General features: G+C 37.6%; 1 protein-coding gene across 1 annotated transcript; it reads right to left on the bottom strand.

Annotated features, from left to right (window-relative positions):
• Positions 1-85: 85 nt before the first annotated feature.
• Positions 86-10,038, bottom strand: lipca (lipase, hepatic a). Its single transcript, XM_046066398.1, has 9 exons — positions 9,957-10,038; positions 7,689-7,867; positions 7,218-7,397; positions 6,726-6,843; positions 6,383-6,616; positions 4,699-4,941; positions 2,296-2,410; positions 1,694-1,912; positions 86-817 (listed from the first exon to the last, which is right to left on the bottom strand). The coding sequence occupies exons 1-9, from the start codon at positions 10,036-10,038 to the stop codon at positions 682-684; spliced, it is 1,506 nt and encodes a 501-aa protein (XP_045922354.1). The 3' UTR covers positions 86-681.
• Between the last annotated feature and the right edge of the window lie 5,295 nt (positions 10,039-15,333).

The following is a 15,333-nucleotide window of genomic DNA, read 5'->3' as shown; positions in this document are numbered from 1 at the left end:
TTGGGTTTACTGCCTTCCATTTAAATGGGCTGCCCTCTGCAGTCAACACCTGCTGAATGCTTTCCTCTAATTGAGAGATTTCTGGCTGATTTCTGTGTTTTGACTCTCAAGCTGTCAGCAGTTAGACGTTTTTACCTTTAAATTATTTTTATTGTACATGAACACTTACTATACTATGTCTTTACACTAGTAATTTACCAGTGTCAGCTTTTCTAGTATCCTAGACATTCTAGCGAATAATCAGTTAATACATGACCAGTGCATGTTCAATGGCTAAAAAAAACAAACAAAAAAGACTTTTTAATGCTCTGGTAGGAGTTTGATTAACGTACATTTGTATAATATGATTTACAGGAAGAAGGTAGGTGTTAAGAGATGTTATTATGAGATTGATCATTTTACATTGGATATTCAAGAAAAAAAGTACACCCTCTTAATTAACGTCATCAAAAGGTCATTGAACTTCTGAATTCAGTTAACATTTGAATTGGCAAACACTCAACTGTTTATATCTGAAACATTTGCTTGTGGACAGAAATGAAAGTCTGGGCTGGTTATTAATACTACATTGCGAAGTTCTGGTGAGAAGATCACATGCAGTACTTAGCTTATTAATCATCTGATCACATAATCAAACTTGAACATGTCTCTGTAAATTGTAAACACGGTTCACAATAGTTACTAGTTGTTTTCTAGCCTCAGCTTCGCTGGCTTCCTTCTGTGCTGTTTTGGTGTGTCTTCTTTACAGCGCACAAACACTTTAGCCTGCAACACTTCAATCTGCTGTCCATCATTTGTTGTGGCACAAAAAGATGTCCTAGAAAACAGAAACAATGTTGTTGACGTGGTGTGGTTAAACAGGAAGTGTGTGAACGGTGAAGTGTAGCAGAGAGCGGCCAAGCACTGATGAGAAATGATTCAAACTCTGTGTGTGGAAAACAATCCACTAGGTGGCATTAAAAGTCTGCGATGGTGTCGATGCTGTCAAGAGTGGGACACTGCAAGATGTTACGGTATCTGAAAACAAGTAAATGTATTCTCTATTGAATTCCTTTCTCTGTATACATACTGACACACACATACTTACAATAATTAGTATGATTTATTTATATAGAAATTATAGGCAGGGTCAATATATTATATATATTGTAAATATATATCTAATCTACTGTAGGCTTCTTAAGAACAGGTTTGAGGTAGGCTTGTACTTGTAATTTACTTGACTATTTCCATTTTATGGTACTGCTACACTACGTCATAGTAGTAATACAGTCATTTTCACTCCACTACATCTGTGGATAAAGATGGTTGTTGTGTTGCTTACATTTGGTGTTTGTAGTATTCTCAAAAAACACTGATAAATTTAACTACTAACAGTATTAGTTAAAATTACCTCCACTTTTGACAACTGGGGCATTTAAATTTTGTCTCTCAATGTAACAGTAGTAATGATCCACTAGTGAACTGTATATAAGATAGGAAAAATGTGAAATGGGACCATTGTGCAGTAAAGGTACTTTTATTGTTTCGACTTTTTTTGTTGAGAATACTTCCGACCCCGTGCAATTATGAATGCAGTGAGTGATGTAATGAACATTTACTTGTAATGGAGTATTTTTGCCTTGAGATATTGCTACTTTGAAATTTTTGAATAGTTTCTCGACCACTGCTGCCTTGTAACGCAGGGCTGTACCTCTCCTGCGTCTCGCCTGCTTTGACGCTGATCTTGCCCACAGTTAGGAGTGGTTTTCTCTTCTGGCCGCCCCAAGGAATGATGGTCTGCACCCGGTTCCACATGTTGTTCCATAGAGCCGATCCCTCCCAGCGCATTGTGAGCAACATTAAATCCCCTAAATCTCTGTCCAGGGTGATCAAGAAGGTGAAGGTCTTATTACCCAAAATCGTTTCAGTGCTGTTTAAAAAGACAGACACAAAAACAGAACAGAATTAGACTATTACAGCAGCGAACACGCTTTATTACAAAGTGAAGATGAAGCAGAGAGCACATGAGATTTCCTCTAAGGCTAAGGACTTTTGATACACACAACATAAAGGAAAACACAGTTGTCAGGGAATAGTGTCTTTAGTAAATAATTTATTCCATCATCCCCATTTATAGTTCTCTTTCATGCAGCAGCTCCAGTGGTTTCCATGTGTGTCAGCTGCTCTCCTTAACTTGCCTTCTTTCTTTGTAGCGCTGAGAGCCCAGCTGCATATTGCATGTGTCAAAGACTGAGTACACTGAGCATAGATGTCATGTAATGTAAGCCTGATGGGAGGTGGCGCAGTACTCACATGGTGATGGAGAGCTCGGCACTCTCCTCCTTTGTTCCAGAGAGTGAAATGGTGAGAGTGGGCTCGATCCTCTCCATCTGGTTGACAAACTGGATCCTGAACTGGTAATGATAGACTGCAGAGAAGGAAACAGAAGAAGAAGAAGAAGAAGAGATGAAGATAGTAAAGCCATCCAACGCAGAGTTTGTGTTCTGCATGTCTTTGCATTCAATCACTGTAAAATGGGAGAATTTTAATCCCATTCAGCTTTGATCGTTACTGAGAGCAAGACATCCAGCTCAAACTATGACAGAGGTCACTGTGTCACATCGTATCATAATACAGATAGGGTCTAACCTACTAACACGCACAATTTTAATACAGGTACTATATTCTTTAAAAATATTTAAATGGGAAATAAAACTAGAAATTCCCCGAGCATAGCAACAACAATCAGGTGCTGGTAGATGGCAAGATGAGGCTATGAAAAGTCAAAAACAAGCTACCGCACGCTGATATGACTTTACTACACTACCTTTATTGTGCGCAACGCTTTTCGCCCATTGCTTCTTCATGCTCACACAGTTAAATTACAAAAACACTCACAGGTGTGCTAAGTAGACCCTGTGTAGGTCACGTGACCAGTACATTTCATTTTTTTGATGACATTTTTCTTGTGTATATACATTTATAAAATCAACATCTTATACAAAATATTATAATACAAACAGCAAGAATGTGATTAGTAGCCAAACAGATAAATAAAAAACCCATCAAGAAATATATATATTAAACATACATAAGTCACAAGAATTACAACATTACAGGAACTCATAAGTTCCAACCTCTGTCATATACACCTAAAGGGGAGAACAAGACACTCAGTATCTCAACTTTCCCTGAAGGTTAAACACACCTCAGAGAAAGATATATAATCATCATTATCATAGGAATGAGCGAAAATCTAGTGTCTGTGAGGCTCAATTGTGTTCAATTCATGAATCCAAAAAGCTTCCCTTCTTAAAAGTTGGTGAATCAAGTTACCCTCTCTTGGATTAGGAATCAATCTTTCAATGACAATAAATTTAAGGGAAGTAGCCAAGGCATGGTTTTTCTCTTTATATTGTCTAGCAATGGCATAATCCATGTTCCCTTTTCTAATGGCAGCCTTATGCTCTGCCACTCTCAATTTAAGATTCCGTTTAGTTTGGCCCACATACATTAATCCACATGGACATTTCAAAAAATCTTGACAACATGGGTAGACAGACAATTAATGAAGTCTTTTATGTTATATTTCTTTCCTGAATGTGGGCGATTAAATGTTTTTGTGTCAAATGTGTTTGAACAATGTGCACATTTGCCACATCTATAGTTCCCATAAATTTGTAGTGAAAGCCAATTAGTTTGTGTGGGTTCTCACATGGAACTGACAACAAAATCTCTGACATTTCTGCTTCTCCTGAACCAAAAACGAGGTCTAGAAACTGAAAAATGGTACAATATTCCTACACAAATGTTGTTCTGTTTTCAACAGGTTGAGGGGAAGGCTCCAATAATTCTTTCCTATCTTTTCTATTGGTTTCTTCCACAGCCTGGTCAATAAGTTCTTGATCATATCCCCGTTCTCTAAACCATCCAGACATTTCTTTACGCTTTACATGATAATCCTGTTCTTCAATACATATTCTTCATAATCTAATCACATGGTTATGATGGCAACTATTAGCGTGTAAAATAGTATTTCTGTCGGTTTCTTTTCAATTGATAGATGTCTCCAGTTGTCTGTTTTCATTAACTGTGATCGAAAATCCAGAAATTGAACTTTTTTAGGACTGTGTACCATTGTGAAATGCAGAGTTGGATAAGTATTATTGATGTATTCACTAAATCACCTAAGTTCATCCTCAGAACCTTTAAACCCCATGAGAATGTCATCAATATAGATAAGATGTTGTTTGCAAAGGGGTTATTATTAAAAATATGTCTCTCTTCCCACAAGCCCATGAACAAATTAGCATAATTAGGAGCAAATGGTGAACCCATTCTTGTACCTTCAGATTGCAAGTAGTATTTGTTATCAAAAATAAAATAATTTGACTTCAAGATAAACTTAGTGAGTGACATATGTAATTCCACTGGAAGTTTATCTTTTTTATGAGGTTGGACTAGAAGCTATGAACTTTTATCTTGAGGCCCAAAAAGATACACTTTCAGGACCCATGTTCAGAAATAAGCTGTATCTGGCTTTAGCTACACAGCTGACACTTAGTTAGTGGAAAATACATAATCACCAGACTTCATTAAATATTAAATATGCCGTTGAAGACGTGTAGCACTGGTCAATAAAATGAGTATAAAATGTCTAGAGATATCTCTTAAGGCTGTTTGGTTGAAATGATGAGCATGATGACAGCCACGTACGTTTGTAAGGCATCCGAGAGCGTGTTTTCAGGTAGAGCCTCTTGCTGGTGCCACTGCGAACCCTCTTGATATCGTAGCCCAGTGTGTTGCAACGGTTCTTCCGACAGTCCAGACAGATGCCTTTGTCAAAAGCATTTTTGTCACTGCACCTGTAGGCCATGCTCTGCTTGTCTTTATTCAGCACAGAGTCAATGAATAGATGGACGGACCGCTCATGAGCACATTTAACTGTCTGCTCAAAACCTATGGGAGGAAACAGAGACATGGTGGACATTTAAAACGACTTTTTTCAACAGATAATTTCCATACAACCTAATCTCCTGTGGATCGAGAGGCTGTGGAGTACCTTAATCATAGTGTCTGACCATTATATGTGGATTGATTTCATTATCACCAAAGCCCGACGTCTATCAGTCTGTCTTTCTCTTCTCCTAAAAGCGTCTCATTATGTCTGATACATGCTATGCTCTGAGGGCCTCTTCTCTGAGAAGACTCTTGTAGCCTGGAGGCAGCTCAGCTCAGAGGAATGGACAGAGCGGATGAAGGCACATGTTGCTAATTATCTCCTGAGGATGACAGATGCTTTAATGTGGCTCTCACTGTCATATCACACGGGTGTGTTTTGGATTGAGAAGCACCATAAAACCCTGAGCCACTTGTGTTGGACCGGAGGGAATTAAATTCATCTGCCTCAACACAGAACGAAAAACTGTCAACAAGCAAAAAGATGAATTGTTGGCCAAGATATTCCTTCTAAACCAGTGTTTTGAGGTGGCAAGACCAATTAAGAAAAAAAATGTTATGATATGGGCAGGGGCAGAGGAAGAGGCAAACCAGTAAGCGGTTAAGCAGCTCAACACACTGCTCTGATTGGAGTTGCTGGAGTTTTCTCCTCAGATCCAAGCTTGTAAATAGCATACAGGGGTACCAGAAACTTGAATGGTATGTCTGTTCAGTCAGGGATAAGACTGACTTCTAAGCAAGAACTCCTTTCAGTTTCATAAAGAATTGTCCAGACCTTAAAACACAAAGTTAATTTTGGTATACCTGTGAAGTAACTGTAATTCTATTGTAATATGTAATATAATATGTAAAGGACTATTTGTTTTAAAAAAAAGATGTAGAAACCTCCGCAGGTACCAGATTTTTTAATTTTTCCTAGAACATTTGATTTACTGATTGCCATTGGGATGTAAAGACAATTTCAACAAATATAGCCTAACAAAAAGAAAATTGCTTCTGAAATACATTACCCCAGCTTCACTGATATAATGCACCACCCGGCGAGCACGCTAAATGACACAAATATAACACTCTCAAATTGTTGTGTGACGAACAGGTGCATGCTGGGTCTGACTGAATGCTAAATCCTCAAAGTGGATCCTCCAGGGGTCATTTCTACATTTGCTACATTGCTGAGAAACTTCAGTGAGGTGTGTAAGGCCTTTCTGCTGCTTCTGACCATTTATGTTACTGTGTGGAGCCTCTTTCAGCGCAAAATGTTTGAAAACGTGGAGGAGTGCAGTCGGACAGACACGTTGACATACCAGTTATAATATGAACTGAGAATGTTGCGAAGCAAAGATGTTGAACCAAGAGCAGATTTGAAGACTTCGCAGTGAGACTCACAGAATGACGCTTTGTCATAATTTTCTAAGCTGTTGCAGTGTGCTCTTTATCATACCGAGGAGCCCATACTGGGCTATGTGCTCATAAATGCTTTGCAGGTCACATCCTGGTTGGAAGTCTCCTCCGTTGGGGTAAAAGTCATAATGTGCCACAGCTTGCTTGATGCCCACACTGAGGCCCAAACGTTCATGGGTGAAGGTATGGATGGCATCCACAAATTCAGCATCATCAGGAGACAGTCTGTCTGTGGGAGACATGCCTTCAAACAGGGGCCCCGCTGGATCGAGACCTGGACAGATACAAAATAAATGTCTAAAATATCCTTTTGTAAATTATATTTCTTTCTGCCACTAAATGTAGAAGCCCAATTGTTACCCTATCCCTGTAGAAAAACTCACCAGTAATTCTTCCAATCTTCTCCGAGCCTTCCAGATAGCTCCCAGCAAATCCACAGATGTGAGCGCCAAGGCTATAGCCAATTAGATGGACCTTTTTAACTGGGTACTGGTAGTTTACCTGTTGGGTTTATGACAGGTACATACTTAGAGAAGACCTTTGACAACTTACATCTGGTACATGGTGCATGGTGTTTTAAGCGACCTTTAAATATGAGTGTCACGGCAAAGGGTCTGAATACTTATGACCATGTGATATTTCAGTTTTTCTTTTTTAATAAATTTGCAAAACTTTCTACATTTCTGTTTTTTTCTGTCAAGATGGGGTGCTGAGTGTACATTACTGAGAAATAAAATGAACTTTTTTGATTTTTGGAAAATGGCTGCAATGAAACAAAGAGTGAAAAATTTAAAGGGGTCTGAATACTTTCCGTACCCACTGTATATATATATATATATATATAAGTGGCCTACAGTAGAATAATTTCCCCCGACCTGAAGTGACTGCAGCAGGTGAGCTATGTCTTTTCCAACTGTGCGAGTGCTGTGTGCTGCTCTGGGGTAGTGCTGGTGAGCCAGGGACAACCAGTCGGTAATCACCACATTGACGTCTATTAGATTTGTCTTCAGGATTGTGGCTAATCTGAGCACCCAGCTCTCCATCATACCATCCACCTGAGGGAAAACAAGACTGATGTTATAAATGTGCTTGAAATGGCAGGAAATGAATGTAAACTGGGCCCAGTGATGTGAAAGAAAGTTACGATACTGACATAATTGATCTGAGATTTAAATGAGTCTCGGCATGTCTTGTTATTTCAGTTTATCTCTGGGATTTGAACATGACTGATGTGCAATGTTGACATCTGAAAAGGACACCAGCAGCAATTCCTCCATATTGGTCCGAGTTCCATGTTTTGTATGTAGTGGTTCAAGGCAGTGAAGTGGAAGAAAAGTTGACCTTACCGACCACCCGTGAGTGATGATGATGAGGGGATTACTGCTGTTGAAACCACAGGAGGTGAGAGAGTGCAGCTGCAGAGGGTCCAGTGTACAGTTGTCCTCACCTTCTATAAACAGCCTGAAGGCTGAACTGCTGACATACCGCTCTTTCACCTTCAGGACTGCCCTCTGCTCTGTGTTCACTCCTCAGAAATCAAACAACAGATGAGTTATCTGTTTGTTCTTCATGCTTACTCTGCACATCAGTACATGCTGGGCTACTGGATATATTTACTTTAAAGTAAATAATTACAATTAATGCATCGAAATTCATTTTATTTGTCCCCTCAAGAGCAGAAGAAAAGTTTTAATTCATGTTTTGATACAATTATTTGATAGTAAATAGGGAGAATTCACTGCCTGTTGAGGCCCATTTGGACTGTGGGCTGATTAACGCCCTTTCAGAACCACTTTACTGTGGTTCCAGGTCATGCAGATCTCTTTGGCAGATGCACACAGATAACCCTTTACAAGAAGTCCCATCATGTGAATCTCTGCCAGACTCTTCTCGTAATTTCTTATATAAACTCCTCCTCCCTTAACATGTTTGAAACCACAGCCCAGAAACCTCAGAAATCTCACTCACAAACTTTATAGATCCTTCTCCAAAGAAATCTATCATTAAATTTCCTTGATGGTTTGTCAGTGATTAATGTCCGGCATATTCATTATTCTAAAGTTTTAATGATAATAATGCCAGAAACCCAGGCGCCTCAAAACTCTCAACTGATACAGTTGCTATCCGATGAGCTCTGGTTGCTGATATAAGCCCACGATGAAAACATTTCCACAGTGAAAGTAATAAATGTAATTATACATCCGTCATCCACCCCTCTGCTCATTAAATCCCACATTTTCCTTGGTGTGTCTCTTTACTGTTATGACTGTTTATCGACATGAACATGGAGAGCAATTAAAAACAGCCCGATTCATTAGTAACAGAGCATAAGAGTGTACTTTACAAATCTTAGACTATAATTAGTTTAATACGATTTCTGCAATAATAAACCGCTCAAAGATACAGAGACAACTCAGTTATTTATATGATTTTTTCACAGCTATTATAAACAAACACACAAAAAAACACAATTTAAGTAGATCTAGGAACAAGAAAAACATGTTTAAGAAACATTAAATAAAATAGCTAATGTCCAGCAATATTTTCTTTCCTGTGCACATATTTAACAGCAATTGTGTCAGCAACAGTCACTGCAATGTATAGTGGTGTAACAATTCACCATTCAAACCAGAATACAAAAACCTTTGAATGGCCATTTCCATTTTAGCTGTTCAAAAGAATTAGTTTTTTTGAGACTGCAGATTTATGAATGGACTTTTGTCTGACCCCAAAAAGTTTTGCTTTCAGGTGTATAAACAAAACAAAATAAGTGTTTTACAATTAAACATGAGCAAGCCGTAAAGAAATCATCAGATATTGTCTCAAGTCGAACATAGCTCTGGTGTTGTTAAATAGATTTTAGACCAAAAATGTGATGAAGCTGTTTGATACGTAGAGCGTTTTGAATCAATGGTCTTCAAATAACAGAACAAAGGAAAGTTTGCACCCCAAAGCAATGTAGTGCTGCTGTGCACTGTGGCTTGGTTAAACTCTTGAACTCTGCATCATCTTTACAAACATGCGTTGTGCAGCTGAGCTTTGTTCAAACCGGTTGTTTTAAATTCTAGAGGACACGAGAACTAAAAGATACCTTTAGGAACAATGTATGAAAAAATATGCACAATGCACCTTGGGGATTTTTGTTTGAGTTAACGGTTAAACTGTAAAACATTGAAACATAAAACATTGTCTCATTGTAAATACTTTACTCAGCATCATTTAGTTAAGTGATATTTTCATAGTAAATTTAAATAAACTTCTGAGTAAATTTGGGAGGAAAAAGTTAAAGAGATTAAAGGCCCAATTTTAAGCTGCGGTTTGGTGCCCCCTGTTTGAAAACTTTCACCAAGAGCTTGATATTGATGACATAAGTTGTTGCATCGAATATATGAGTGTACAATTACATTTAGGGGGACTTCACATTTGAATTATGATGACATCAAGTGTTTTACATTAATTCCAAGACCATATGTTAATACACCCAAACTGTTAACGAGTCAGTCGTGTTCTGGATTGGTTTGTCATTCATCTATCTAATAATAAAGGTAGTTAAACCTGTGCAACAAATTGTCTTGTATCGCACTTTTCTGGGATTGTTTAAACATTTCACTCACCTGCTCTGTTTCCTTTGACTTTCTTCCCCTCATTGAGCTGAAACGTTAACAGCAAACAGCATAAGATTTTGATCACTGACATAGTGTCTGACAGATACTTTGGTAATTCCTTTGAACCGACACAGAGAACAGGCTTAAATGTTTTAGTGGGGGAAATGCAGGTAATGTGGAGTTTGAAGGCGAGATCCTTTTGTCTGCAGCTATAGAAGCTCTTTTAAAGAAGCCTCATTTCTGTCCTGAGGGTTGAAATCACGGTGGGGAACACATTTGAAGTACTGTCCAGCGAAAGAGGGACACCAGGAGTAATGGTTTACGGGTTAGGGGGATTTGGTCCTGTCCTGATTGGCTGGGGGCTGGCCCATGTCGATCGAACACATTGTGAAAGAGCAGAGGTATGAATGGGGAGGGGATCTGGTACAACGTGCTGATAATGAATGAGAGGTGGAAATGACCTCAAATCAGATCCTCTACAAGTGCGAGAAATTGCAGGAACTACCAGTTTCAAGCCAAACTTTAGTGTGTGGACAAAACATGAATGACTAAAGCAAGATTTTTCTCACATTGCCGCAATACATGTTTGAACAGTTGAAAAGTAGCACTTTGTGTTTCCAGTGCACTCAGCCTGAAACCAGATTGTATTCAGAGATTATCTTTCTTTATTTGAAATGATGTAACAAAACCATTTATTTTCATGATAAATCAGATATTTCAGCATGCTGTTTCAGGAGATAATTGATAAAATAAGCCCAATCCTCATTTCTGTTAGAAATGTCTGTGGTGTTTTAAACCAGGGAATTCAATGTTACAGTCTGCTATTACCATTTCATTGGACTGTTTTCAAGTGTCAGTTTGTCTGAGGTAAATGTCATGTTTAAGCACAGTACACAATCAAAGTTAATGGTTACACAATGGTCATGGAGACCCTCACATACTGATACAAGTCTGGTACTTACACTCTGGTACACACTGGCACATCTGCACTTTTTTTCTTTTTTTTTTTAACTCTTAATTAAACAGTAATTAACATTATTTTTTAAATTAATATGTCTTTCTAATTGAATACACTGCTTACATGTGTGCATGTGGTGTCCTTATTTGATTTAATCAAATTACAATTGAAAAATAACCAATTAAATCAACTCAGATGGTTCTGTACAAAGGGATGCTCATGTGTTCTAATAATATAGCTGGTATTAATAATATTAACTATCCAGTGGCTCATCGTAGAGGCTGTGAAATGAGTTACAGTAATACCTGAACTGGCATTGATGATTTGCTGTATTTTCATTATTGGATCTGGCAAGTCCCAAATGAGATCAGTATTCACAAACACATAAATTCACAGACACGTAGATTTCGTGGTCCTGTGTGAGTGTCCTCTTCTGTTTGCTACATTAAGTATGAACAGAATAACATTTCAAACTGTAAACATAATCTTTAAAACCTCAGTTCAGTCCAGCAGCAAAGCTAAAGTCACAGTTTGTCTGTGTGTCACATCTGCAGGTGAACAGTTGCAGGCAAACATGATGAACCTTTGCTTTTCCAAGTATCGTGTGTATATATGTGCGTGTGTGTGTGTTTGCTTCTGTGTCTGGGCATGCTGAACAAACAGTTCAGACAGAAATACATTAGGCCTAATGTAAATCAGGTTAAGAATGAGAATGGATCATTGCTGCTGTAAGCGTAGAAATTCCTCTTTGATATGAGCAAAAGGCTCGTGTACAGTAGCTAGTGTGGTCCATTGTTATGTAACGCTGTTATTATTCAAGTCAAAGAGAGCCTCTGGGGAAGAGCTCTGAAACCACTGAACTGCAAAAACACACTCTTCATCTATTCTCCATGAAAGCTTTACCAGTTGTTGTCTTTTAAATTTTGATGTATTTCTGCTTTACTTGCTACTCGTGCTGATGATTGTGCATGGTTTTACTTTGTGACTGAGTGCACTGGACTAGTATTAATGACAAAGATTTAATTTGTAGAATGAATTCCTACATTTGATCAATAACAGCCTGTTTGTGTGTGTGTGGTGCCCTTGTACATCTATCTTTGTGAGGACCAAATAAAGCCCAACTTAGACCTTAACAGACCTTTTTAACAAAATTCAAATTAAAAAAAGAAACATTTATTTTCCCTTAGGGAAAAAAACGCAACCGAGTGAGTTCACTGTAAAATAAATAATAAAATCACTTGGTAAAACATGCTTTTTCGTTTACAAACAAACCTACATAAGTTGAATTGAATTTTTACAGCAGACATTTTGACTTGTCACAGCAGGAAAAGCACAGTTGTTACTGATAGCATTAACGATGGCTCTGTTCTATTCAAGTGTCCCAGTAAACTATGACTGTGTGTCAGTTAGCCAGTGTGTACAATACCAGGACCCTGACTCTGAAGCAGCTATGTGGAATTCAGACATCATTCATTTTATTATTTACACCTGTGCTTTTCCTACTGTGATATGTTGAAATGTTTTCTGAGAAAAGGCATCTTTTTCTTATTGGATTATGTGATAAGTCTGTCTGACAATATTTTCACAAAAAAAAAAGAGCAAACTTGACTGGACAAAAAGTCTCCACCTTAGCTGGCTACAAAACGTATCTTCACAGAAAGTGTTTTGAAGAAAATCAGCAGGAAATCTCTTTTTTTTTTAGGGAAAAGGCTTATTTTCAAACCTGGGCCCTATTTTCACATATTTTGGGGTTGAAATGACTAGTAGGTGGAAAAAGTTTTGGAATTCACTGCAAGTTTGGAAGCCACTGCAGTCGCAAATGTTTGTGCCCGTCAAAATTACATTCACAAAAAGTGGTTCTTTTTGTCATCGACAAGTTCACTTTTATACGAGGTGTCTAACAACATCATGGAAGCGATCATTTCTAGTGACTCCTGGTGATGACACCCTTTTTAACAAGAAGCAGAAGTCTCGATCAAGGACAATCCTCACTCTGAAATTTCATGAGAGGCGAGTTGTTGAAAGAAGATGCCGGTGGAAACGTGAGTCAGAGGTCGGGAGAGTTTGTTGTATGAAAATTAGGACCAGGTTTAAAAATACCAAAATTATCCTTTTATGTTTTTTGAATGGAAACAATTGGTGCCTTTTGGGAGGCGTCATGGTTGCATATCATATAGTGTGTCATCCCTAATCAAATCATAATCATTTTTGTTTTCAAAAATCTACATAACAAAGAGAACAAGAATAAATTATTTCAACAAACTTTATTCAATATTTAGGTACACTGCATAGAAGTGAAAAAAATCATACAAGAAAACCAGCTAATTCAGATACCACTAAAGTGTAGGACAGAGAGAGATGAGTACCAACATATACATCATTTCTCTGAACAACTGAATAGATTCAGTGAAACAAACACCTTCAGCTGCTTTTCAAACATGCATAGCCTACTGTAATTATTCTAATTGAAAAGTAGGCCTCATACAGGGTTTGAAGTAAAATGGGCACCCTGAGTGTAATAATAATAATAATAATAATAATAATAATAATAAATAGATTTATATAGCGCTTTTCTAAGTACTCAAATACGCTTTACAGATGGTTAGATGAAAGTAATTGGTTAAAAAGTAGAGGAGGGGAGAGAACAGAAGGAAGTTAACCGGAGAACGCAGTCTTGAAAAGGTGGGTTTTGAGGGTCTGTTTGAAAGATGGCATGGTGTTGGATTGAGCGAGGGAGGGCATTTCAGAAGGAGGGTGCAGAATTGGGAAAAGCCCTGTCACCCCAGGTCTGGAGCTTTGTTCTGATGGTTTTTAGTGTTGTTGCTTTTTGTGTTAAACTGGTTCTGGTGAAAGCAGGACCAAATGATGTTTTGTACCACTGTCTTTCTTCACATTCTTTTCTGTTTTTCAAAAGTAAAAAGTAAAACAAACACATGAAAAAAACACTCTTACTTTCAATTGATTGTCACACTGCCAAACAAGTGTTTTGTGTATTACATAACCATTGTGTTGTTGTAAAATGACATTCAGTGCAGTACAATATAATCTCACAATTAATGTATGTAGTGGTCCAGTACCTATTCTTCCAGGCTGGGTCATATTATTCTAAAACATAGCATGTTGACATTGGGGTTGTCTTTGCAAATTCACATTTCTGTGCTAACTTGATACAAAAATTATACATTTCACAGTTAAGAAAGGAAAGTCCTGTGTTTTACAACTCCATTTTACATTTCCAAGCACTATTGTTCCTTTTACAATACGCTGTCCAATGTTGAACTTGCAACCAAACCTAAACCATCCCAACAATGTGTGTTTTATCACTCATTTTACCATAGCCCTGAAGAGTTATTAATGTAAACAGTTACAGTCAATGTTTGCATTTGCCCCTCATACAGAATGTGCATTGCACTGACTCAAACACAATGCATAAATGAATTCAATTTGTAAAAGCTTGTGCATGTTTCTATGATTTACATGTTTTACACTTACATGTCTTCTTATGGCTTTTCAATTTCAAGGGTGCCTGTAACAAGTAAATCTGTAATCTAGCAACATAACAGTCTGCTTGTCACAAAATTATGGAGGAAAAGAAAAAGTAAGCAACACCAGTATAATCATTTAAGGCTGGATTTTCTACATAAATGTGTTGCAACGCTGTAAGCAAGATAAAGCAATCAATCACTTTTTTTGATACACATGCAAATGTGAAAAGTGAAACACAATGAGGAAGTCACTGCAACATATCATTAATGAAACCCATTGGCTAAAAATAATATAAATGACTAGATTTCCACATTAAATCAACTGTTTCTACAAGTGCCACATGTATTAAATGCCCCTTTTTGTCTGTTAGGTAGACAGTAGTAAAAATAAAAATGCTGTACAGAAACTTGGCAAATATTTCTAACGTTAGGGAGATGATCCCAGTTAGGAAATAAGAGACTATTAAGAATACTGCATAGATATAATGCAGAGGAAACCCTCCATTTAGAGGAAAAGGTTGATGTCTAAGAATATATTTATCAAGGTAAGTTGACTATTTTAATATATGAAAGAGCCCTGGCAGATAAAACCTGAAACTTATAAATAGACCAGACTTTCAACAAAGAAGAGACTTGAAAGGTTTCATAAAACATGGATGTATATTTTACAAATGACTATGAAATTGTGAAGCCAGATGCATGCCTTGTACTAAACCAGTAACTGTAAATGTTCTCAGAATTTCTACTGTAAAAATGTATAATACTGCTTGATCTATATGAACATTTTTGCCTGAAGGTGAAAATCAGCTGCTTTGTTGCTTTGCTCTGCAACCCATGTTCTAAATTTTAACTCATAGTTATGACTTCATATTTGTCCTGGACGTTGTTCTCCTCCTGTTTTTCAGGCTCAGCGTGGTGCAACTCAATGAAGAGAAAGTAAACG

This window comes from Micropterus dolomieu, linkage group LG13 (assembly GCF_021292245.1).
Source record: "Micropterus dolomieu isolate WLL.071019.BEF.003 ecotype Adirondacks linkage group LG13, ASM2129224v1, whole genome shotgun sequence".
NCBI lineage: Eukaryota > Metazoa > Chordata > Actinopteri > Centrarchiformes > Centrarchidae > Micropterus > Micropterus dolomieu.
This window is presented reverse-complemented; position numbering and strand designations above follow the sequence as displayed.